This window comes from Rhyacophila brunnea, unplaced genomic scaffold, assembly GCF_057557595.1.
Source record: "Rhyacophila brunnea isolate RB1 unplaced genomic scaffold, BYU_Rbru_1.0 scaffold_6, whole genome shotgun sequence".
NCBI classification, from domain to species: domain Eukaryota; kingdom Metazoa; phylum Arthropoda; class Insecta; order Trichoptera; family Rhyacophilidae; genus Rhyacophila; species Rhyacophila brunnea.
The window spans coordinates 59,564-86,043 of NW_028233276.1; the positions used below are offsets into that span (position 1 = coordinate 59,564).

Below are 26,480 nucleotides of genomic sequence, written 5' to 3' on the forward strand. Positions count from 1 at the left end.
CGCAACGTACATCCACATGATTGATGTCCTCGCCGCGCCCATGAAGTAGATTTGTAAAAATGTATGTGGTTCGTTTGGCATTGGCAGCCTACTTTGTGGTATACTTGGCCTTTGATTTTGAACGTAGAATGGAATTGTTGACCATTTGCCGCAGTATTGTGAACTATTTCTGTTGCTCCGGACGAAGGCATTTGGAAGCATGAATTGAATGTGTGAATGGACTTCAGGAACAGGTTTGAATCTGGAACCGTGCCGATGAGCAAGCCGTTCAATGGTTCTGGTGATATCTCAATTTCTGGTAGTTGCACTTTTCCTGATGCGCAACACATCCCGGCTGACTCATGTTTGAATTCGAGCGCATGACAATGGGGACATTCTTTGTCCATAGCACCAATCAGCACTTTCGGATGAGCGGAATATTCAATATCTGGCTCGTACTCGAATGCGAGATGAAGGAACGAAGCGGATGTTAATGTTCGATGTACTTGTTGGCGTTGTCGGTCATTTGCTCTGCGCGTGTTAACTATGAACCGGCGCGCTTGGCTCCGTTCCAATTGTCGTTGTTGATTTCGTTCAGCTCGTGCCTCTTGTGATTGAGATGCACGCAATTGCGACATGCTTACACGCAAGTTTTTGTTATCTTGTTGGATTTGTTCGTCTGTTCTTTCTGCTCTACTATGTCGCATGTTTGTTGCTTTATTAGTTCGACGGCCCAAATGGCCCCCCTTGCTTCTTGCTGGCATTGTGCACTGTAATACACGCACATAAAAATAGATAAATTAAAATAAATCGTACAAAATTTTGCACGCACTGCGTTGTGATATGCCGAATGAAATGTCAAAATGACGCGACGCTTCTCTTGAATTCTTTTCGAACCGCTATCTGTCATTCAACAACATAAATAATTTCGTTCTGTTTGAAATACGGTTAAATTTGTTCATACAAAAATAATAAAATCGCGATTTAAAAATGGGAGGGTTGGAGTAGGAGGGTGAAAATTTGGGGTTATAGGTATTTTTTTTTGCCAAATAAAAAAAATACAAAAAAAAGATAGTCAAAAAAATAAAAGAAAAATTTTCTGGATAGAGATACCCTAATCACCTAGCGATATGAAATATACTTGTTGACCTATTCTCATACCTATCAAATATACATAAAAAAAATCATAAAAATCGGTCGAGCCATTTCGGAGGAGTTCGACCACAAACATCGTGACACGAGATTTTTATATATATAGAGATTATATTTTAGAGGATTGCAAGTTTTACCAATAAATTACGAATTATTATGAAGGAATATACAAAATGTATAAATTTTTGATAAAAAAACACACACGGGTAGGTATACAATATAATATAAAATATAAATCATGGAATATTGACTTTTCAACTATATTACATATTATCTTCGCGTGCAATTTAATGTTTATAAATTTTTAAAACCTTACCCATAAAAATGTTTTTATAGCACTTGGAAAAATTTACGCAATTTAAAAAAATAAATATTGTTTTTTTTATAAAACATAAAATGACAATCCATAACACAATGCTCAATAAAACTGAAAAGTAATCTATAAAATCTAAGTTTCACTAAAAAAAAAATAACAAAGAATTTATTATAATATTTTCAACCAGTATGGACTCAATCGTGAGTCCCAGACATTTCGCATCGAGTTGAATGTTGCTCCAGCCATTCCCATTCGGATAGCGAGCTCTTTCTGCAAAATGCCATCTCCCGTGATGTGTATCCCCAGGTACTTGAAGCTGTCGACGCTCTCGATGCTCTGTCCATCGCTAATCAGAGGGAAATCTGGATCAGGACAGGTGCTATTGCACAAGACGTTGGTTTTCTTCGCGTCAAAACCAAATGCCGCCTATTCGACGCTTGCATTCTGACGGTGCTGCTTTACGGTAGCGAATCATGGCACCTTACGAAGGCTCAGAGCAACCGTATACTGAGCTTCGAAAACAGATGTTTGCGACGAATACTGGGTGTGCGGTGGTATGACTTTAGGAGCAACGAGGAGATAAGAGAACGTACCAAGCAGCCTCTCATCACGCTGAAAGTGAAGAGGCGACGTTGGACCTGGCTCGGCCACGTGCTGCGGATGCCAGAAGAGAACTTTAACCTGGCTTGCCTGTTCTTCAAGCCGACCGGATTCCGGCGTCCTGGAAGGCCGCTAAATACAATCTACAGAGTGTATACGGCGGAGCTACGGGATGCTGGTTTGACCTGGAACGAAGCAAGAAGACTGGCGAGCGACAGGGATTCTTGGAGGCGCCGCGTGGTGTCCATATGCTCCAGTTAAGGGGCGGATATGGGCAAAGAAGAAGATGGACTCACCTTTACGCTTAAATTAGTATGGCCCATAAAACATGTAAAATGCTGAAATCCATGCCACGAAAATAAAACTGGTGACTAGCCATCCAATTTTAATGTATTTGTCATCAACAAAACTTACACTAATTAACAATAACTCAAAAGTCACCAATAAAAGCTATTATTTTCTATAATTTTTATGGCATTTTTAAGTGTTTTTAACATGAGTAAAATAAAATTAGTGAGTGATTAATGTCTTCATCGGCGCACTTTCAAAGCAGTCTTTGAACTCGTGTTTTGTCATCGAAAATGGCTACAGAGTTTATCAGAGCAAAGCACTATGGTTGATTTTATTAAAGTAAACACAGCTAACTTCAACACTCCATTATGTGTTTTTTTTTGTGATTTTACCGAGGCTTTGACTGCGACTCGCTGTCATATCGCCTCTTCTCTTCTAGAAGGGGATCCGTCGATCAGGTCCTCACTTTTATTCTGTTAAAAAAACTTTACAATTTTGCCTAGCTCTTCCGTCTTACCCACCACCAGGACACCCTTCAATTCGTCGACATTCTCATAGATATCTGCAATTCGCAGCTGTACTCTGTGAATTTCATATTTGGGGCATTGCAGTGCTATATGTACAATGTCCTCTAAAACATGACATTCATCGCAGAGCTGCGATTCGCTTCTTCCCATGAGGACGTCAAATCTTTTGCCCATGGTGTGCCCTGTTCTTAGCCTCAGTATTAACTTAAGCTCATTCCTCGTCAAAGAAGACTCTACAAACCAGGGCACCTCTCGTGGTGATGGTAGAATCGACTTACTCCATTTCCCCTTTTCTAATGATGCCCTATGGTGAAAATCTATCCACATACTATGGCACATTTTCTTTATAGCCTCATTCCAGTCCAGGTTTTCTGGTATCCACTGATATGGTACCCCTGATTGGCCGGCTTCCTTTGCCAGATCATCTGCCCTTTCATTTCCCTCAATGCCCATGTGCGATGGGATCCATTGAAGGCATAGATCTCCTCTATTTTTCTTGGCGTCGATCTGGTCAAGGATGTGGTATGCTATGGTTTTACTGTTATGTGAGCGAGTTGCTGCGGCAAGATGTTGTAAAGCGCTTTTGGAGTCTGTTAAAATGACAGCGGATTGCGCCGAGAAATCATCGCTTAAAGTGAATTTAATTGCTTCGTTTATCGCGATGAGTTCCGCCGTCATTATTGGTATTGCTGGGCTTAGCTTCCAGCTCTTGTTTATACCTACTTCTGGCATCACAAGAGCTGCTCCTGCTCTATTCTGATCTTTGGATCCATCTGTATAAAGGTGGCTCCATGCTGCGTACCTCTCTGTCAGCATTTTTTCGACACGCTCTCTTGCTTTATCAGATACTATGCTCCGTTTTGGTTTGTCTATTCCTTTGACCTCTAGTTGGATAACAGAGCTGATGTCGTAGGTACCAACTGGCCTCCTCAGCGAATACATACCTAGGCATTTTGTATTTAATACCTCCCAACTTTCTGTGGCTTTAAGGATTCCTACCAGTAGTGGGAGCTTTCTTTTCTCATAGTATATATTGCTTTCAACAAGCTCGTATAGGAGATTCACCTTTGCCAATATGGGGCTATCTATTATAGATTTCCACTTCATCCATGTCTTGGTAGCCAGTGCCCATCTCCTGACATTCAGTGGAGGTATGCTGAGTTCCGCTTGTAGCACGTGAATGGGTGTTGTCCTGATAAATCCTCCACATATTCTTAATGCTTTCGACTGGATGCGGTCTAGCCTCACCGAATTAGTTTCGGCACCGGAGTGGTAAAACATGCTCCCGTAATCTAATCGGCTTCTAATGAGTGCCGTGTATAACCTTCTCATATGAATGGAGTGTACGCCCCACCCACCTCCCGCCAATACTTTGAGTATGTTCAGAGGTTGTGTCAGGCTATTCGCGCAATGACTAATATGATGCTTCCACGTTAGTCTATAGTCCAGGTTCATACCTAAAAATTTATAAGTGTCTACTCTTTCTATTATAGTGCCGTCGATTTTTTAATTAAGCTGGTTTTGTCTCTTGCCTCTGGCAAAAAGTACCACCTTAGTTTTGCTGGGAGCTACTTTGAGGCCTCGAGTTTCCAATAATAATTTCATTTCGTCAAGACTCTTCTGCATTAACCTTTGACATTCATCTACTCTTTTTCCCGAACAAAAAAGTGCGAAATCATCTGCATATTGTACAATGTTGACCCTTGTTATTAACTTTAATATGTCAGTTGTAAGAATGTTGAATAGTAATGGGGATAGGGGGTCTCCTTGCGGAAGGCCTCTTGAGCATACCGTACTCTTCTTTTCATTATTAATGCACATGGTGATTTTTCTTTCATTTAAATACTGCTTAAGATATTTAGTGATCTTCCCACCGATTCCCCATTCATTCAACACCCTTGACACTTCTTTCACATGCACATTATTATACGCATCCTGGATGTCCAGGAATGTTGTCAGAATTACTTTGTTTTTGACCTGTGCTGCATTGATGTCTAGTATTAGGTTGCCTATGTTCTCCAGAGTCGACTTTTGCCTTCTGAATCCCGTAGTATTGTGATGAAATAGTTGATTTTTCTCTGCAAACCATTCGATTCTTCTTGCAATCATCTGGTTGAACGTTTTGCACATGCATGATATGAGTGCAATTGGTCTGACTGACGACACTAGGGTAGGGTCTCGCCCTGGTTTTAAGATTGGGATAATCATCGTTTCCTTCCATTGCCTAGGGACTTTGCCGGTTTCCATGATTAAGTTGAATATCTCCACTAGTTTATTTTTTCCGGTCTCTGGCAGCTGAGCGATCATGGAATATGAAACTTCGTCCATGCCGGGGGCAGTGTCTTTATTTTATTTTTGGTTACTGATCTTAGTTCCGCCACTGTAAGAATTTCATCCATTGTATCATTAGGATTATATGTTTCCTGTTCTGCGATTTCTTCCTTCGTTTCGTCACTTTTACTTGCTAGTTGTTGAAGGAGGAGTGACGCCATGCTTTCATCCAGTTGATTTTTGAATTTGTTTCCCGATTTGCCCTTCATCCAACTCATTTTTCTCCACATTTCTGAGTAGGAAGTCTCCGAGTTGACGGAGTCACAAAATGCTTTCCAACTTTCTCTTTTGGCTTTTAGGATTGCTTTTCGAGTTGTGGCTTGCTTTTTCTTTAGTTCTAGGTAGTTTTCTGTTGAACTGATTTTTTTGAAGCGAGTATAGGCAAGCCTTCTCTCAGCGATTGCCTTTGATACTTCGGAGTTCCACCATGGTTTTGGTCTAAAGTTTGGGTGACTGCATACTTTGAGTCTCGGAATGCTTGAATTTGCCCCATTATTCAATATTGCCTCCAATATATCATACTCTACTTGTACATCTCTGGTAGGTTCTGTAAGTCTGTCTATGTCATTTGAGATAATTTCTCGATATTGTTCCCAGTTTGCTTTAGGGTAATTTCTTCTTGGGATAATTTCTGTTTGGCATTGATTTTCCACAAACTCGATGATAATGGGTAAGTGGTCACTGCCCATCGTATCGGAGTCTATTTTCCAATCGGTTTCCAGTACCAGCTCATTGGAGATAAATGTTATATCCGGTGCCGCTCCTCTCTGATTTGGAGGGGCGACCCTGGTACTTTGTCCATTGTTAATCGCTACTAAGTCAGAGTCAAGGCAAACGTCAGCGACATCCTCTCCTCTTGCGTCTCGAAGTATATGATCCCACATTGGGTGGTGTGCATTGAAATCCCCACCCATAATTGATCCCTCTCCCATTTGATCGAAGAGCCTGCTCCATGCGTTTTTCCGAATGGTAACATTGGGTTTACAATATATTGCTGTCACTGTTTTTAGTTTTTGTGTCCCTCTGATTTCGACTTGACATGCCTCCAGTTCAGTTGGAAGGCCTTGTAGGGTCTTTTCTTTAGACGCCAGTGTTTTATGCACCAGAATCGCTATTCCTCTGTATCCATCCCCTCTGTCTTTTCTATACATCGTGTAATCATTGAATTTCAGATAGTCTAATTCAGACCTCAGCCAAGTCTCTGAGATTAATGCTATTGATATTTTTTGTCTTACTAAGTAGAGTTCTATATCATCCTTTTTTTGCTTCATACTTCTGGCATTCCATTGTAAAATCCTAATTTGTTTTTTATTATCCATTTTGCTGCAGAACCTCCCCTAGAATTTCCCCTAAGTGTCCTTCTTTGAAGTGTTTGCATACCCAGTCCACTGCTTTAATTATTAGTTGTTTAATGATCTGCTGCCAGTCTCCCCCTTTCAGCAAGACTTTCATAATTTCTCCCATCGCGTTAACCTCTGTCTTCCCCTTTGAATTTTTCTTATTTTTTGTAGGCTTTACGCTACTACCTGTAGCTATTATTGTTGAGCCTGAAGCTTCTACCACCGCTTCTTCTTTCTTTTATTGATTTCCTTAGTTTTTTGAATTGTTTCGCTTTCATCTCTTCCTATGATTTTTTTTTGTTTTAATATGTCCGCATAGCTATTATTTAACATATTTTTTTTTTGTTTCCTTGAAAGGTATGTTCATTTTTTTCATTGCTTCTTTGCAATTCTTTTCCTCTTGCCACTTTGGGCATTTTTGGCTGTTTGCCGCGTGGTTACCTTTGCAATTGATGCACGTAATTTCCTCATTTTTTTCGCAGGTTTTGTGGTTTTCACCACACTTAGGGCACGTTTCTACTGTACGTCTGCAATTGTTCGCGATATGCCCATATCGCCAGCATTTGTAGCATTGCATAACCCTGAATACATACGGTTCTACAGCAAAAGAGACTCCATATATGTAAATTGTTCTCGGCAATATTTTCTCCCCAAATTTAATACTGACTGACGAGGTCTTTGTCAGCTCTCCTGTATCACCTTTTCTTGTCAACCTCTTAAGGTTGATTACTTTTGCATCACTTTTGATTTCCATTTGCAGTTCTTGGAGGTCCATATCAATATCGACTTTTCTTATTACTCCATAAGAGGAGTCATTCTCTTTGGTCACAAAACCTGAGATCTTTGAGTTCTCCAGCTTGTTTCACTTTATCTGCTTCTTTTTCGTCTTCTACTTGGATGTACGTCTTTAAATTTTTATTGTAAATTTTCTGTACTTTTACTCCTGCCTTGTTATGTTTTGGTTTCCCTTTGGAGTGACCCCAGAGTCTCTTCTGGGTTTTTTTCCAGAGGTCACCGTCTGCCATTCTTCTTCTTTTTCTCCAACCACTTCCTCTCATCATCGTTTCTTTCCTTCTTCGTTTTTTTGGTTTCATTCACTTCCACTGCGGTGTTTTCCATTTTATTGTTTTTGCCGTTCACGCGGTCTTGGAATTCGCGCAACAGTGTGAACAGATAACAGTGTGGACAACCCCTCGCTTCACAGCGTTTGACGCACTCACCATACAAAGTGCACTATCCGTGCAACAATAAATATTCTTCACTTTTTCTCACGCACTGGCACTGATTGTCAAAATCACATGGGACAACACATATTGAGTTTATTGTCAAATTCATTTACAAACAATATTATTTTTGTTGTATCACGTATTTATAAACGTTCGCGAGTAACCAGGCGAATAGCGAAAAGAATACGCAAGTGAAGTTGTACAACCTCACTCCACCGCTGTTGGCTTCCGACTGATTATGTGTTTTAGTGTGGCACTTGGATCCTTATGTATCTAGGCATGATAACAGTTGTACCCACAATTTTTAACTACCGTATTTATTATAATACAGCGAAGAATAACATTTCGAAAAACCTACCGCGGACAATATATTTTATGTATGGAAACTTTACGCACCGCGCCGATCGGGTTAAGAAGGTAATAAAAAAAATCCTGACATTTTATGACCCATTAACACACGGAACCAGAAATTTGGTTGGCACATCTGTGATCGTAAACAATATTAATGAAAATCAAAAAAAAAAAAATTTTTCAAAATTTTTATATTTTTCCCCCATACATTTCATAATTCATAATTCGTAATTCGAATTTATTTTCGATTTTCGGTCCCTTGGAATTCGTATTAACGAGGTTTTACTGTATTTCCATATTTTGAGTTATGTCAATTAATATATTTGATTACAAATGAATATCATTGAATAATACACAAGAATTTAGAAGTTTATTGAATATACGTACTGTCCGACAAGAAGATCTAGGCAATAACCGGAAGTCGCTGGAGTCGAAGTGCGGTTAAAAGTAGGAGGGGCTCGTTAGTTCACAGTTTTATAGGGTATCCATGGAAATAAGCCGAACCGAATCGTTTATGATGGTTTCACCTTACGCCGGAACCGTTTATTGCCGTAATAAAACTTGTCAAGTGTTCACCCACTTGTCAAAAAAGTCTTGTCTTTTTCAAAAAAGGATTTATACCCACCACCAGCCTATGCCGGACGAAAACGGGAGAGATTATAGGTGATGAAGAAGGAATTAAACGAAGATGGATGGAATTCTTCAAGGAACTCCTGAACCCTAACTTACAGGATGAAAATACTCCACCGGATCCGCGACTACAGCACCAGTGCAACGAACTATGCATCTCTCCACCCACGCTTAGTGAAACCGAAAGAGCTATTATGACACTAAAGAATCATAAAGCACCAGGAGCCGATAACATCCCTGCAGAACTTCTAAAGTATGGTAGACACCGATTAATAGCAGCAGTGCATGAGTTAATGCTTAAAATCTGGGAGTCCGAAAGCATTCCAGCGGATTGGCAGATCAGCATTATCTGTCCAATAAATAAAAAAGGAGACAGACTGCGATGTGAAAATTTTAGAGGGATATCACTCCTGAGCACAAGTTATAAGGTATTCACAATGATCCTGAAGACAAAACTGGAAGGTTACGCGGAAAACATAGTAAGTGAATATCAAGCTGGCTTCAGGGCAGGAAGGTCTACAACGGATCAGCTCTTCACAGTTCGCCAAATACTGGAAAAATGCTGGGAATTCGATGTGGACATTTATCAGCTCTTTATTGATTTTAAGCAGGCATATGACAGCATCGACCGGGAAAAACTATTCACTGTCCTTCTGGACTTTGAAATCCCACCAAAACTAGTCAGGCTTTGAGGAGGGCTTTGAAGTATCTCGGGGTCTTAAGCAAGGAGACGGATTGGCTCCCATGCTGTTCAACTTAGCCCTCAAATCCGCTATCAGAAAGTCTCAAGTGAACAGGAGCGGCACTATATTAAGCAGACCGAGCCAATTGGTTGGCTACGCAGACGACCTCAACATGATGGGTAGATCCATACAGATTGTGAAGAAAGAATTTGACCACCTCCAAAGGGCCGCACTAGAGATTGGCTTAAGAGTAAATGAAAACAAAACTAAAGTCATGGTACAAAGCCGACAAAATCAGAGTAGGCTGGGCCAAAGTTCCAGTTTTGGAAACCATCAATTTGAGGTTGTCAACCGGTTCACATACCTGGGTTCCAATATTACAAAAGAGAACGAGGAACTGGAAGAAATAAAAGCCCGAATAACCGCTGCAAATAAATCGTACTTCTCATTGCTGCCCATATTCAAATCCAGAAATGTCCACAGAAAAATTTAGACGCGGCTCTATAAAACCGTCATACGCACAGTCGTTGCATACGGGTGCGAGTCATGGACGCTAAATGTGAAAGCAGCTGAAATGGTGGATTGCTTTGAAAGAAAGATCCTTAGGCGGATATACGGACCCATGAATGATGGTGGGGAGTGGAGAATTTGGTACAACACGGAACTATACAACTTCATAAAACTCCAGAGGCTAAACTGGGCAGGCCATGTCCAGCGCATGCTTGAGTCACGGATACTGAAGAAGATCCTCGAAGGAAACCCAGGAGGGAAAAGGCCAGTGGGAAAGCCACACACACGATGGGGTGATAATGTTACAAAAGATGCCAACCAGATACTAAAAATCAGGAACTGGAAAAGACGTGCGGAGGACCGTTCCGGCTAGAGGACAGCGGTGGAGGAGGCCAGGGCTCGACTTGAGCTGTAGCGCCATCGAAGAAGAAGAAGTTCACCCACTTGTCTGCGAATTTGTATATACGGGTGCTGCCGTATTCCATTATGCTCCATTCAAATAACGGTGTTTGTACATGCGCGTCTATATGAAACAAGTATTCCTTATATTAAAACAGAAAAATATTTATCTCTATGGTCAGTTTTTGATGTCTATGGGCACTTAACTGTCAAATAAATGATAATTTTTCACATTTTGCCGCTAGATATCTCTAGTGGTCCATATATTTTGAACTCGCTATTACATTTACTTTCATATTATTTCTTTTATTTTTCGATTAATACTACATTATGGCCGGATAATTCGAATGCCGAATAAACGTTATTAAATAAATAATCATTACAATATAAACAAATGAAAGTAAATGGTTATCGTGATAGTATACCTACCTACCATATAATTATTATGCATAGGTACATTGATTCCAGCATAATCATGTGAATTGAGTTGTTCAAAATATTATATTACTTATATTTATTTGATTTTCATGAATCTGCGTTTGATGTGTATTTACTAACGAGACTCCTAAATTTGAAAGCGTCGCCGCTTTTACGAAATTTGCGGTATAAAGCAAAGTTTAGTACCTATAAATAAAGCATTCATGATTGAATAAAATGAAGCACCAATTATAGGTTCAATTGTAAAATAGATAATACCATTAGACAATAATCAAAATAATTCACTGAATCAAAATGAAATACGGAAGAAAACAAGTACCTATGACAATTATCAACAAACGCGGGCTGTCAGTTGCGATCTGTCAAAAATGGACTCTGCCGAATTTAGCAATCGGTTCGCTCAACTTATGGTAGAGGGGCATTAGGTGTTCGGGTTCGGCGAGATGCTTATGTACAAAATTTCCATGAACGGAATTATATGTTTTGCACGCCATCTGGCGTAAAATCGCATTCGAAAATATTTCATGAACAGGGTATTAATATGTGGACAACTCGTCGATAACCGGAAGTCGTTGCAGTCGAAAGGCGGTTAAAAGTAGGAGGGGCTTATTAGTTCACAGTTTTAACACGTTGACAAGACGATCTTGTTCGACAGTAGTTTGAAACACTTCTGTCGTATGTATTTCTGAGGTGTTCCAAATTATGTGTTATCTAGAGTTTTATTATCTTTGTGGTAATAGAATACGTTTTATGGTATGTATGTATAATAATATCCTTTCTAATCACAGATATACAAAACTGTCGGCCACCATATCATGCACATTAGAACTGGAAATACTCGTGAGAAATTTCTACTTTGACGAAATGATGAAATCAATCAAACACAAGCTGGCAGACACGAAACAAACTATCATCGCGGAGCTCGGGGAGTGCTTCAAAGTTGTGGCAGTAGAAGTGTTACCGTCCGAGCGAGAGAGCCATATCAAAGACAACCCCGTGAGGGTGTGCCTCTGCGTGGAGAGTTTCTTCCCTCGGGAGGTGGTCTGCCGGAGGGCCGCCATCAGCCTGGAGACCGTCAGAGATCACGACCCAGCCAAGAAAGGCGATAAGAAACTTCAGGAGAAGGGAAATAAGACTGATTTAGTTCAAATAAATAATGTTGGCGCCGCCCAAGCAGCGTCATCGCCCGTGAAGAAGGGAAATCTTCCAGTAGGCAATAGCACAGAGGTTCCGGATTTTGTTTCCAGGTAAGGCTCGTGTTTATATAATATATCCTTTGCAGTTCTATTTGGTACTCTCTGGACCACTCACAATACAGCTTAAAGTACTTTTTTCGTTCAACTAATATTTTATAACTAATGCGCGTAAGTACATTTAAACTAAAACTTAGAGAGATCTTGACATTCTCTATGAAAGGTTAGTACCTATTATTAGCACGTTGATTCCACATACAAAATGATGGGTCACCTTTAAATTAAAATTTAAAATTACACCTTTGTTGTATATTGTTAGGAAATTTCGGTGTGATTAATGATTGCGTCTATGGTCGGTAGTGCACAGCAGCCGGATTGCAATACTTGTGAGTTCAAATTAAATTCACTACAAATATTTTATTTAAAGCTCTATAACTATTTATTTTTAAATAAATTTTTTAATTTATCATTACAGCTGTAGACTCGATGATTTAAAACCTCGAAACCCTTTGATGTGTTCACTCAAAATGTCACTACACCTCGACTGGAAAGAAGACAAAACCTTAGACACCGCATCGGTTCAGTGCAACAATGCTAAGGCGAAACTGAAGCGAACCGACAGCTATAAGTACAGAAAGCAATCGGCCACCACACGAAGCGACTACACCCACTCAATATCACTAGACAACTTCTCCATAAAGCCAGGAATGAACGATATTTTTCTGGAGACCATCGCTCACGAAGCAGGTCTGTTCAGGCTGGGACAGATATCTCTCGTAGTGGAGGAGAAGCTGGAGTATCTCTCGAACGGTCTCACGGCCAGCCGAGTGTGTTATGAAGTCGTCACACAAGGTCTGAATGTGGCATTAAATAAAGTCGACCCTAAAAAGGACTTATTGGCCGGTATTGAACATGCCATGGAGCTGGTCGTCACAAGCGGTAGTATTAATATAGCTCAGGTGAGATGACGAGTCAAATAATTTTATATACATAATATATCTTTCTTCTTCTTGAATGCTTCCTCCAAAAATCTCGCCAATCTTCTAGCTTCTTCCCAGGTCATGTCAGCATCATGCAGCTACACCGTAGTTGTATTTAGCGTCTTTATTTAAATCATTATTATAGTCAAGCGAAGTCTCATCTTCATTTTTGTTTCGTTGACATGGAAATAATCAAAATGCTGATCAAAAGGCATTTTGAAATCACAGACAGACACTTGAATGCAGAGAGTTGGAGTGGACCCTTTTTTGAGTTGCTCTGCTCCAGCTCCTCTCCGGAACCTAATACTTGCTCCAGCTCCGCTCCAGGGTCTGCTCCGCTCCGGGTGAAATGTATACAAATGTTAAAAAAATTAAAATAAGTAGTTTTAAAATAATCGTCATTTTCATTAATAATTCTATTAAGCAAAATTTCTGACAGCAAATCGTCTTATTTGCTTCTTCTGTCAAAAAAGGTGAGGTTATTTAGCACTCAGCAGTGTTGCTGTAGTTCAAATAATTCAGTGGATTTTAGGACAAACATTTAATAATAAAAAAAAAACTTCTGGAGCAGTCGAGCAGTACAAATTTTCGATGCTCTGGGTAAAACCACATTGCTCCACTGCTCCATGCCCGAGTTCCGAACTCCGCCCCAACGCTCTGCTTGAATTTTATTATTAGTATTGATTGCAGGCATGAAATATATGTATTTTATAACCAAAGATAAAGTACCTGTTATTAAACAAGAATCTTTATTTGTTTCAGAATTGCTCGATTCAACTGAAGACTTCCAACGGACTCACAGTCAAATTGGCAAATTCAAATTATCACAACTTAGTTAGGGAATTGGACATAAGCATACCCCAATGTCAGCCTTTCAATACAGTCAATGTCCCCCTCATAGTATTTGCTCATTTACCTCCCAAGAAAGACGATAAACCTATTGAACATAAGGTAATTATTAATACATATTAGTAAAAATTAATATACATGAATAATTATTGTGAAACACTATACGGTTTCAGGTATATTAAAAGGTTTATAAAGTTTTAAAAAGATTTGGCCGGACACTAATGGTATCATTTGCGAAAACGGAATAATAGTCTAAATTTCATATCATTTGGGTTGCTGTATACATTTTCTTGAATATTTTTATAAACATTCAACACTCGCAGCTTTGGAATCATGGTCAAAAAATCAAAGCTCGATAATTAACACTAGTGTTAATCGATATTTGTAAAACAATCAGATTTCAGTGGCGAAGTGTGTAGCAGTGGCGAAGGGTGGAGGTAGGCTGTTAAGATTCGCTATAAATAGTGCACACTAAACTTTTTTAGTCATATGTATTTGTTTTTATTGAACTAAGACTACAATTTACAGATGGTGTTAGTTAGTTTTTAAAAATCAATTAAACCATGCATAAACGAAACCATAATAGTTTTGGTCTAATTTGGGCAATACGACAAAATTGAGTATACTTTTTCATTCATAGTTATTTGTTTTCGTTGGATTAAAAATACATATTACACATATTGTTGGTTAATTTTTTAAATTCATTAAGCCCTGACTAAACCAAACTATAATAAATAAAAAATATTATTCTATTTATAAAATATTCAAAGTTATGTATGATTTAATTGCATAATTTTAGATATTTTATAGATAGACATGTATTTTTTGACTATTATCTATTATGGCTTGGTTTCTCAGGGCTTAATTGAATTTTAAAAACCAACACTATCTGTAAATTGTAGTATTATTTCAATGAAAACAAATATGTATGTCTGAAAAAGTTAATTGTGCACTGTTTATGGCGGATCTTAACAGCCTACCTCCACCCTTCGCCACTGGTGTGTAGGCAGGCTGTGGAGATCCAACATAAATATTGCACATTAAACTTTGTCTGCAATTTGTATTCTTAGTTCAATAAAAACAAATAAGTATGTCGGACAAAATTTACTTTGCACTATTTATGTCGGATCACATTTATCATATTATGCATTTCAAACAACTAATGCATTTTTCGAAAACTGAGGCCCCTAAAATGGTTAGGCGCTCGACGAATTGCTTCTGCTGACTAACCCCCATCCCCATAATATGTCGTGATTATATCATTCACTGACGATTTCTTTGATTTATTTAAAAATTCCGTATGTTCGTGAAGTGTATATTTCAGTTAATTAACTATAACACATTTTACGATTTCAGGTATATTTGCAATGTCCGTGGTGGGAAAACCCGGTGGTGGTAGCTCTTCACTTCTCGCCTCCGATATCTGCGTTGTGGCGACTTCTCACGTCGAACACGCGTAAAATTATACACATCACGCTGAGCACGTCTTCTGACCAATCGGGAATGGCGGTATCAAAACCTAACCTTCAAACGGAAAACAAAGTAGTACTTGTAGATTTGAATCCTAAGGGAGACCAAGAGTATGTAAGTATTAGATGTTTAAGATGTTATTATTAATGTTTCATGTAATCAATTAAATGAGAACGTAGGTACTGTGTATTTGCGCAACAATGGGACAGCTACTCAACTAATCATCAATCAGTATAAACAACAGCTCTTAGTAAACCGTTAAATTAAATAAGGAAAAGAAATTGAAATCATGTTTCTTTGAAATAAAACTTAATTTAACAAAAGATAAACATTTATAATTAAGAAAAAACAAACTTTAAAACTTATCGCAGATTCCTGCAAATGTTGCTTGATTGAAAAATTTCAAAATTTCGATTTACAGCGAATTTTGAATTAACCGTGTTCGTATTAACTGTACTGCTTGAACCTAAGACTCGGGTATTTTTCTTGCAATTTTAGAGATTTAACTTGTGATGTATAATGTGGTCTTTCAATTGTTTCCAGATTTTGGGATCAACGGGAACGACCGTATCATTCATGTGGGAAATCCAGATGGATCCTTTAGAGAAACCTATGCCGATAAAGACCATGTTCTCGATGGTGTACCGCATGAATGGGGCGAACTCTTCGAAGGAGCCTCACGAGTACAAATGTCCATACGAGATGCATGACTACACAACGTTATTCCTCGTCAAGTCGAAGGTTGAGCCGACCAAGGGAAGCGAATTCTGTAGAGCCTCGCAAATGTGCTATCTGCAGCTCTCAGTGCAGAAGGTACAATTTTAGTTTCATCAACCAATCCAATACAGTGACTCAGTGGCTTCCAAACTTTATGTTACTACGCCTCCCTTTTAAAAAAAAATCTAATCTTGGCGCCTCCCCCCCCCCCTTTATTTCATTAAATAATACAGACACCTTTTTAAATAGTCAACAATGTACTAATACAAAAATGAAAAAAATATATTATATTAAAATAAACATGGTTTTACTAATTATATTATATTAATTTTTAAATTAATATGTTTTTCATGCGATGAATGTGCTACACACACAACAGCACAATCAATTTCAATAGTAGTCAATCCAAATTCATCATTGTTCATTGACAAATGGATTCTATCATGGGCCCCACATCCTGAAGCGGGCCCCCAGGCCAGGATCTTTGGCGGGCCCACCTACCTATCGCTGAGGTTAAGGGTAGTGTGGTGCTATAATGTAGTGTTTCCTAAATTATACACAGGAGTTATCATTTAAATATATCAATCATATAGGTATCATCAAATTGCAATGCACAACCACATATTTAAAATATTTAATAGCTCTGAAAAAATGCAGCGTCGCAGGCGACTTTTTTTTAAATATTAATAAAATAATGTGAAAAGTGCATTAGCAAACTAACCAAGAACTCAGTAAATAGATTTTTGTTTGCTTCAATATATCTGGCGCATAAATCATTTAAAAGTGGCGAACTTATTTTTTTGTAATTTTGATTTCCAAAGCTCCAATTCTTTTATGAATGCCTTCACTTTGTCTTTTTATATCAGTGAATGCATTAGTGGTCCTTGCATTGATTTATTAATTTTTTTTTTTTTTAAATTTCCCCCAAATGGATAAGTTTAACAACAAAATTATCGTTCCTATACAAATTTGCCTCAAATTTCAATATTATGATTTGACCCTTTTATTTCATTTTTTACGAAGATATCCAGCGCGCTTCACAATAGTATAGAAGTGAGGTATTATAAAATTAGTCTCCATATTTCACTTCGACAGGTTTGCAAACAATCTTTTATAGGACTGTTTTTTTATGTAGTTTATAACTAGCCGCCGTTTTATAAACTATGCGTTTGCAAATTGCAAACCTGTGACTACATTAATTGTGTTAAACTTTTTGCGCCTTCCAGTTTGGAAATCACTGTATACAGAATACAGATAGCCCTGACAATAGTGTACCAAGCTATTAATATCTATAGTCTATGGTTAAACGATACTCATTTGGGTTTGTTCATTTTTACTTTCTGTTTTCTCATAATTGATGAAATATGTTTTTAATTGACTTGCAGTGAAGTGATTGCAAAATAGATAAATTGTGATACCTAAACTATCACATCTTTCAATGCCAATTCACCTTTTCTATATTCATGACTGAAACCTGAAAATCCTAAAACCGTAAAATCGAAAGCCTGAAAAAACATGAAAAATTTTAAATAGCGTTTTTTTTTTTTTACTTAAGATAAGTATGCTGGTACAAAACCAGGGTATAAAAATATTCTCTCATGTCATCCGGTAATATATTTTCAGGTGAACGAAACTGATCACAACTCCTTGATGTATGAAGTATTGGCTGATCAAACAATGTGGGCTGTCTGTGGCAGAACTGCAGGTATTTGAAATAATATACTAAAAAGTATGCAAGAATCGTATTATGACAGTTATGTGATTTGGGTTAATGTGAAAATGGTTTGAATTGTTCCAGGTGTTATCACTATGGACAATTGCGAGCCGCAGACAGTTACATTGGATGTGATGCCTCTAATCGCTGGACATCTCCCTCTGCCGGCTGTCAGACTTTCCAAATACATCGCGGCCACTCAGCAGTCTACCACTAAAGGTTTGAATACTCTTTTGCAATAATGTAACAAAACCCCAGTACATTCGGATCAAACATTTTTCATCTTGCGTTCATTAAGAGCAAAAAGGTTCACTATAAGAAAAGGTAGGCTTATGAAATTTTAGTATCACTTGGCGGTATTTCTGAAACGTTTTTAGTGTGATAGATTTGGTAGCAAAAGCAAAATTAACAATTTTGTCAGTTAGCGGATTGTAATTGAAACACGGCAGCTCGCTTATAACCGTTATCTTTTTTTCGCTTTTCCATACGAACAATGTACGCGTTTGACATATTTGTGATTGTTCAGGTAAATATTTTCTATATAGGTATCATGGCAAAATGTTCCGCTGAACCCGTGGACTTGCCTAATATGTGAATAGGTAATTATGGTTGAATAGCATATTGAGAACCCATATTTTGACGATATTATTCATCTCTTAGTAATGATTTTAGGATAGCCAGTTTCTCATGTTTACTTATCATTCCCTTGTATTTTTTTGAAATAAAATGTCCTTACTATTTTTTATTACTGATTTAAGATGGCCGCAAACCCGATTCTATGAATAACTCTTCACATCCGAGGCTCGAACCGTTCAGCCCCGGACAGGTCTACCACAGCGGGAAAGCACAACAAGTTCACGTTCTCGCCAGCACCAATAGTAGCAATGATCAGCACTGAAGAAATCTACAACCAACCCCTGAATATTACTTGAACTTTCACTTTTGAACATCTATTAAAGTTGATTTCATATCCAATTTCTTATTATGTTAATTGATTTTTTGCAAGGTTTCTTTTTATTTCTATTGCTTGCGAGGCCATTTGATTAATTCACGGTCAGAAGCATTATTTTGGCTGGATAACTTAAATTGTATGTCATTTTGTGTAAAAAACTATTGCTAATAAAACCGTTATCCGAAAAACAGGAAATGAACATACATAGAATTTTTTTTTTAGAATTGTACTAATTGTAAAGACATTTAAAAAAAAACCATTTAATTTTAATCTCAGTTTCATGAAATCTTTCGGTGATCTATAAAATACATAATGCCTTCCACTTAAAATTTTGTATGTAAGTGCACAAAGTTATCTCGACCTAATAATGGGACTTAAAAAGTTTGATCAACAAACCCCCGAATGTCGGTGAGTGTGATTTGTGAAAATTCTCTTATGCTTTACATCATTACCGACGATGGCGATCACTGTAATTATTAAAGGCTTTGCCAACAATATTCTTCCATTTTGAACTGCCTTTGGCTGATTACTTCAATCTTACCGAATAAATTGCTTCATTTAGAAGGCACACTGCATCAAGCAAATGTAAATATCGAGTACAAAACGGTGTAACTTCATTCATGCAAACAAAACTTTGCTCTGTACAGTTCTAGAAACATGAGTGCATTGCTGATGCTCTTGTCATGTGCGTGACTTTGAGTGCATTAAAAATCGTCTATATTCATTTGAATCGACACGTGTGTTGAAGCTGTTCGTATCCCGGTTGTAGGCTTATTCTCTGTGACATTTCTAACTAAGTATTAAATGGACTGTTGCAAACTGATTGTATTCAATGAAAAAAATATGGCTCTATATTATAAAGATTAATAATTATTTTATGTATAATATACATATTAAGCTAATCTCAATGTATCAAATGTAAATACTCAGTATTCTATAATAATTCATTTATAATGTTGCTATTTTAAGCCTAAATATTTTTTTACGAATGTTTGAATACAGTGTTAATAAATATGTATATTTTCTATTAAAATATGTTTCTTTAGTGGTAATTATTTTGTTTGGAATATTAATTGAAACAACTATATATTATCTTTGATGCAGATATCTAAAATTCCATCTGAGTACAGACCTACAAACTTATCAGTAGAATGGCCAAAAATGGAACTACAAACTACCATAGGACGCCATTTTGAAAATTTCATTTGAATGTCAGATTTTGTTCAGGTACGAGTCTTGATTGGGTAATTTTCGACGGCTCCCCCATCCCATTCTTCAGATAAGTTTGTAGGTCTGTGTGTCATGTTAATTGGTTTTTATTGTCTTTGGATATCCTTTGAAAGAATAACCATAAAAGCACTGTTGTTTCAATTATTTTCTTATTAGAATATATCGTCAATAATATTTATACATTTATGTGCCATTTTGTGTGCATTATACAAAGTCAAATAGTAGTTTCACAATTTTCAGTTAATCTAAAGTCCGATAGATTGATTACTATTTTTATAAAATTACTCAATTTCATGTTGATTATTCAACTTTGGAAAGTCCTACATAATAATAATATTATGTCCTCTTTGAATGATTGACAGGTGATTATTCACTATCTCAATAATTATTTTAGTCTGTTCAGTTATGCACATTTTTCAATAATAATTATCAGTTTCATATTTTTTTTAGCACTGCCTCTAGTATAAATACATACATATTATGATTTAAACTTTAAAAAAAAATCTTTTTAACGTTAATTGACCACATATATGAATAAATTATATACCATGAGAGTAATCAATGATAACGATATAGCTTTTAGGCTTATCACAAAGTATAATATGATATATATTCAAAATATTGATTAGCAATATGCCAGTATTTTAATTTTCAACATGTTGATTAAGTTTCTGGAGTGTGCTCTAACACTTTAAAATTGAATTTCTAAGCTATTAAATTTGGCCTCATTTATAAACATACCTCAAGTATAATTAAATTTTAACACTCTTAAAAGACAGAGTACGCGTGTTCTTAAGGCATTTACCGAAGCCCTCTGTAGTCAGGCCGTGGCACGAAACTATTAATTTCGGTCGTAGTGCTAGTTATTGCTTATATGAAATATGGTAAACTTTTTGTAGAAAATGATGATTGCACCATATTGAAAAAAATTTTATAGGTACATTAATTAATATGACCAAAATATGCAATCGAAAATGTTCATTTATTGTGAATAGATTACCGCAGTGCTTTTGAAGTTAAGCAATAACTGGAACTACCATTCGAACTCGTAATTTAGTGTCGCAGTCTGACTATAGACTGCCTTGGGCATTTACATTAATTTAGTTGTTTTTGTTCTCTTCTGATTTTGATATTTTTTTTATGTGTAAGGATTAGACAAAAAAAATGATCAGATACATAAATTATTAAATATTGTATTGAATTGTCATTTTATGTGAAATTTTTAAATATATTATTTTAGAGGTCGTACATATATAATGTCACATACTAAAGGGAGGGAGGGTGTCGGAGGGTGATGTATTGCGTTGGGGGGGTGGCCTGTTTGTAAAAAAGGTGACATCATAAAACCAAGTAAACAAGCAACGTCTTTTTTTCAAATATAATATAACATATTTCATATATAATAGATAACATAGATAGTACTGAAATCGCTCATTTCAACATTAATTTTTTAAACTCTCAGGGCTTAAAATTGTTATATCATTATTTCTACGAGATAAAATATTTTGTGGCTAAAACCTTCCGCTCAACTTGCGGCAAAACTTGAATTTCTTAGTTTCAAAACGTTCACTACTAAACTGAAGAGACGCGACATGCTAGTCTCCCAGTCTCCCATAAAACAATGGTGCCAATATCAGTAGATTCGATGAAAAATCATATTTTCTTACCAAAATTGGTAGCATTGAACTGAACTGAACAAGCAATAACAAGTCAAGATATCAAAAGTTAGGAATGGGCGAACCGATTTTCAATTTAAAATTTGTGGCAGATGTTAAGAAATACTCCTGCCTGTATAATTACAGGCTGCCAGAATATTCCCGTAAAGATATTACGGTAAAAGGTTAGAATGAAGTAGGTAAGGTAATGGGTTTGAATGTTTGAGGTTATGAGATTATTATTGCAAGTGGGTTTTAGCAGCGGCATGTGCGAGGCATCAGTTATTAACCAGTTTATGAGTTCCATCAACAACCAGTTCATCGGATCTTAATTTCTACATGAGCGAAAGGCCGAAATGTCAAAAAATACCCAAAAACATGTGACATAATTTATGGGCGATCCCCGATTGGATAGATTTCTTTAAAGATTGATTCATTTTGAATTAGAAATGTAAAATAATAATCTGAAATTGCTGCTAAATTGAAGTAATATTTATAGGTTTAAATTAAGGTAAAAAATTTATGGGAGCGTTATTCCAGTGAAATGAAAAAATGGGTTTTAATTATAATTTTTTTGCTTATTAAAAATCCACTGAAGTGCCAACATTATAAACATAAATTATCAAGTATTCCAACTGTGGGTAGATTAGCAATAGACTATGTTAGATTATTAAGCATCCATTTTTTCACAGCTTTATAGCGAACATCGATTGTAATTTACCTACGGATATAATGTTATATTATAGTCAATAACCATTGTGAAGATGATGATTTTTAGTCTGTGTAAGGAGCTCAATAGAATTTTAAGTATGTAATAATAATACTCGTATTATGTGTATATTTTTTATAACTTTTGAGATTAATTTTTAATTCTTACACAGATCGGTAATTCAGCGATGGACAACACATACTTTTCTGTTGTATATATATTTTCGTTGTTGTTTGCCATTACAAAATCTGTCTATTCGGGCCATGCTCTGGGTCCAAACGCACATTGAAGAAACAACATGTGATTTTGTCACTCAAGATTCGAACCCGAAACCTATGACATTAGAAACCGACGCGTTACCGCTTGGCCATCGCGGGCATTTTAGAATTTTAAAAATGAATCAAAGAACAAACTATAAAATGAGGATTCGAGGTATTTACGACATTTACAAAATTTTCTTTTGCATCGACACGTTTAACATTTTTGTAAATTGATTTTTGATATGATTAGACGTCATAGAAGTGCAAGAATCATACACAGAGGTAAATATTTGATTTATTGCATTCAATAAAAATCTCATTAGACCGATGATATAGAAATATAGGAGTGATAACTATTACTTGAGGTATGATCTTGGCGCTGGTGTCGCGATGTGAGTATTGCAAGCTATTATACCTCAAGCTATATTTGTCTCTCTCTATCTTTTATGAGTATTGGTTGTTGCAAACGCTCCAGTATCTGCTCCACTGTAGTCAATATAAATACCCATGCATTTAGTATTTGACCCTACGTCTGTTACGTGCATTTGATAAAAAACATTTTAAGTTTACGCTTCTTTAAAATTCTCTTGCGTTATAATAAACGGGCTAGATCGTAATTGAATACATTGATAAGTCGTGTTGGTTTGATTCAAAATTACACATCGGTATTCAGAAGACAGTAAATAAAAACGTTTCACTTAAGTGACTGTTGGGTTTCAACCTTTCAAAGGTTTTATATGAACGGGTAATTTTAAATTCGGTTGTTTTCACATTTATTGTAGTTGTCTTTTATAAGAATGTTTTGTAATTATTCTAGTTTTTAGTTCATTGTTATCAATTTTTATTAATGTAGTATTTTGTCAGATCGTGTTACTTTTTTTTCAAGAACCAGACTTACATATTATGGAAAAACGAAATGAAGATTAATACTTGCTCTCTAGTTGAAAAGAAAGGCCGTCGAGAGATTTTTTTTATCATAGTTAAATAAAACCAGTATATTAGGGTATATTAATTTTGTATATATAATAGTATTTTAATTTACGGTTTGTGCTGGGTTATATTTCAACAAAAACAATAAAAGCGCGGAAGTGTCTTTGGTTTAATTTTACTTTCCCATATCCACTTTAACATTATTCTGAGACGCTTCTATCTTTTATATATACGTTGTATCTCGCTCAAGATGCATAGTCTATTGAATTTATGACCCACCGAACATCTACAGGTCCCATATGCTTATATTTTAAAGACATGTTTATATAGTTTGGTGTAATACTGTAAAATTAGTCCATGTATATAAATACTAACAAATAATATATTAAAGTAGGACAATGTCCATCATGTTATATACAAAGTTGTGAAAAGCGCAAATTTTATTCACATAAAAACAATATATAACTTACGTAAGTCTTGCAAAATATAATGCGTAAAGTTCGGGTGAATTATTTTGGAGTCACGATTGTATCGTGTCGCCATTTAAGTCAAATTAAATTTCGAGAATTCTTCATCGGTATCCAAAACACCCCTGCCATTATGCGCTGTATTTTATTTAATTTTGTCAATATTTGTTCATTATGATATATTTATTATCGACATTATATATTATGTACATTAAAAATGTTTAAAAAAAATACTGTTTCAATGAAAAAATACCTATCCCCACTATATAAGGATAAATCCGTAGCAAATTTAAATTAGATAAATTGTCAAATCAGATGTTAAAACACACTACATTTTACATCACCATGTGCGTTCCTCATATATCATAATATATGGGCCTCCATAGTGTGGAGGTTGTATTAAATTATGAGAAATGGATGTTAGCCACTTACTCAAACTATTAGGTCCGTACTCCGGGTCCGATCACACCTTGAAGAACAACATGTGAATTTACCAGACCCGGGACATCATAAACTGACACTCATTAAGTGAAAAGTAAAAAACTTAATAAACATAGAGTAATCAGAAATAAAATATAATATAACATTTTTTCCTTTGTAACTTTATCTTATGAGAATAGAGGGGTAGATTAGGGCTATCATATCGAAAGAAAAAGTATCTATACCAGCGCCTTTATTCCATTGTACCTACTGCGAGTAGAATGTATCATTATCATTCAGTTGTTGAGGTGTCCGCAGACCAATCTGACTATTCACAATGCTACCGCTTGCCATCCGCTTACATTTGATGCGAATTTCGTGTTTGGCATCACACCAGTGCGTTGGGTCTAGGACGATTTGGCTCCGGTAATTGGCCGCCGGTACAATCGGACGCCGACCCAATTGGCCTCCGGGACGATCGGACGCCGGTACAATCGGGCGCCGGCCCAATTTGACACCGGCATAACTGGCCTCCGGGAGATTGGACGCCGCACGGCTGAATAAAATGCGCAAAGGAAAAGACCTACGTAACGACTTGGTAGAGAAAGTAGACGCGACACTTTAATATGCTTCTATCTACTTAGTGGTTGTACCTAATATATTTTGCGCTTAACGTATTTTTATTATGATTAATAATAATTATTACTTATGCTCTATGCTGTTTATAAAAAGAAAAGAATTCTTTCCTCGTCAGAACTTGAAGATGTGCATAATTAAGTGGTTTATTGTGTTTACCTACCTATTCATATTAAAAAAAACAAATATTAATAATGAATTGGTTGGTTAAAATAATATCTTTCGGCGTTTTTTCGATTTCATGTTATTATAATTGAACTTTATATGTGTACATGATCCGTAAATAAGTATTTTGAAGATTATGAAATTACAAACAATATAAGTAGGTAAACTACTTGAAAGGTACCTACATATTACATTGTATATTATGTTGACAAAGCGAATTTTTAACTTTATTGGAAGCTTTAGTCATTTAAACACGATTTTGAATACTGGATAAGTCAATCCTCCCCAAGTAATCGTTTTATACCTTATCATATTATAGGGTATCGATAATTTTACAAATAACATGTTTTTATTTGATGTAAAGTTAAAAATCCATACCTACCCAATAATTAGTTAATGGATATCTCCAGTTTTTTTTAAATTGTTTTATTTATAAAAAAATTGACAATTAGGTACCTTTTTATTGTTAAAGGTTTTCAAATTAACTCTCGCATAGAATTCTTAAATCATTGGTTTTGTATAGCAATTAATTATATAATATAATTCATATTATTTATTGTATCTAATACCTCATTCTTATAAATATATAGGTTATTAAGTAATAGGCCTACTTGGAGTTATACAAAAACTATCGGACGTATTGAGACATTTTGTAGTTGTGAAAGAGTCCATTATAATATGCAATTGGATTTCTACAACCATAATCCTGTATAGTTTTTAAATACGGTTATCAGCACCTTTAAATGATTGTATTTCTGAAGCCTTTCCTTCTTCATTACATTAGAATCTACTAAATAAATAATATATATACCTCAGAGGCAGACGGCGGCAACTGCCATATTCTCAATTTTTTTCAAAGAGCAAAAAAACAATTTATATTTTTGATGAATGCCTATAACTAACAAGAACTAAAAACATAAACAAAAGGCGATCATCTTTTTGGTAACTTTAATTCATTAAAGCACTGTTAGAATATTTAAAAAAAATTAAACGTTTCATTAAATTTAGAATATAAACTAAATTATTATTAAAATAAGCAGTAATGATTAGCATCATATTGCCTCTTACGCGAAAATAGCCCATCATTCCGACACATTGTCTTGATCCCAAAGTCAACCGACAAGAACTTGGCAATCATTTAGTTAGATAGTCACGAAGATTGACTGTAGGACATTTTTATCAATTATTAAAAATGGTTTCATCTTAATTATTCTGTCAAAAACTCATTTCTGAAAAAAATGGAGTTGCATTAATCTGCTTCCGAAGAACAGGGATAACGTTGTGGAATTTATATTCAATCGTGAATTTATCATAAATGTCACAAATTTATATAAGTAATATTACACTGACACTGACACTG

General features: G+C 36.1%; 1 protein-coding gene across 1 annotated transcript in view; it reads left to right on the plus strand.

The window, feature by feature from the left end:
• SIDL (SIDL trafficking protein particle complex subunit 10) overlaps positions 1–24,116 on the plus strand; it is a 35,472-nt gene extending 11,356 nt beyond the window's left edge. The window contains exons 8-15 of the mRNA XM_085957006.1: positions 11,562–12,020; positions 12,442–12,925; positions 13,709–13,897; positions 15,152–15,379; positions 15,809–16,078; positions 17,606–17,687; positions 17,781–17,915; positions 18,455–24,116. Coding sequence (XP_085813132.1) covers positions 11,562–12,020; positions 12,442–12,925; positions 13,709–13,897; positions 15,152–15,379; positions 15,809–16,078; positions 17,606–17,687; positions 17,781–17,915; positions 18,455–18,594 — 1,987 coding nt within the window. The 3' untranslated portion in view covers positions 18,595–24,116. The remainder of the gene's footprint in view (positions 1–11,561; positions 12,021–12,441; positions 12,926–13,708; positions 13,898–15,151; positions 15,380–15,808; positions 16,079–17,605; positions 17,688–17,780; positions 17,916–18,454) is intronic.
• Positions 24,117–26,480: the final 2,364 nt, after the last annotated feature.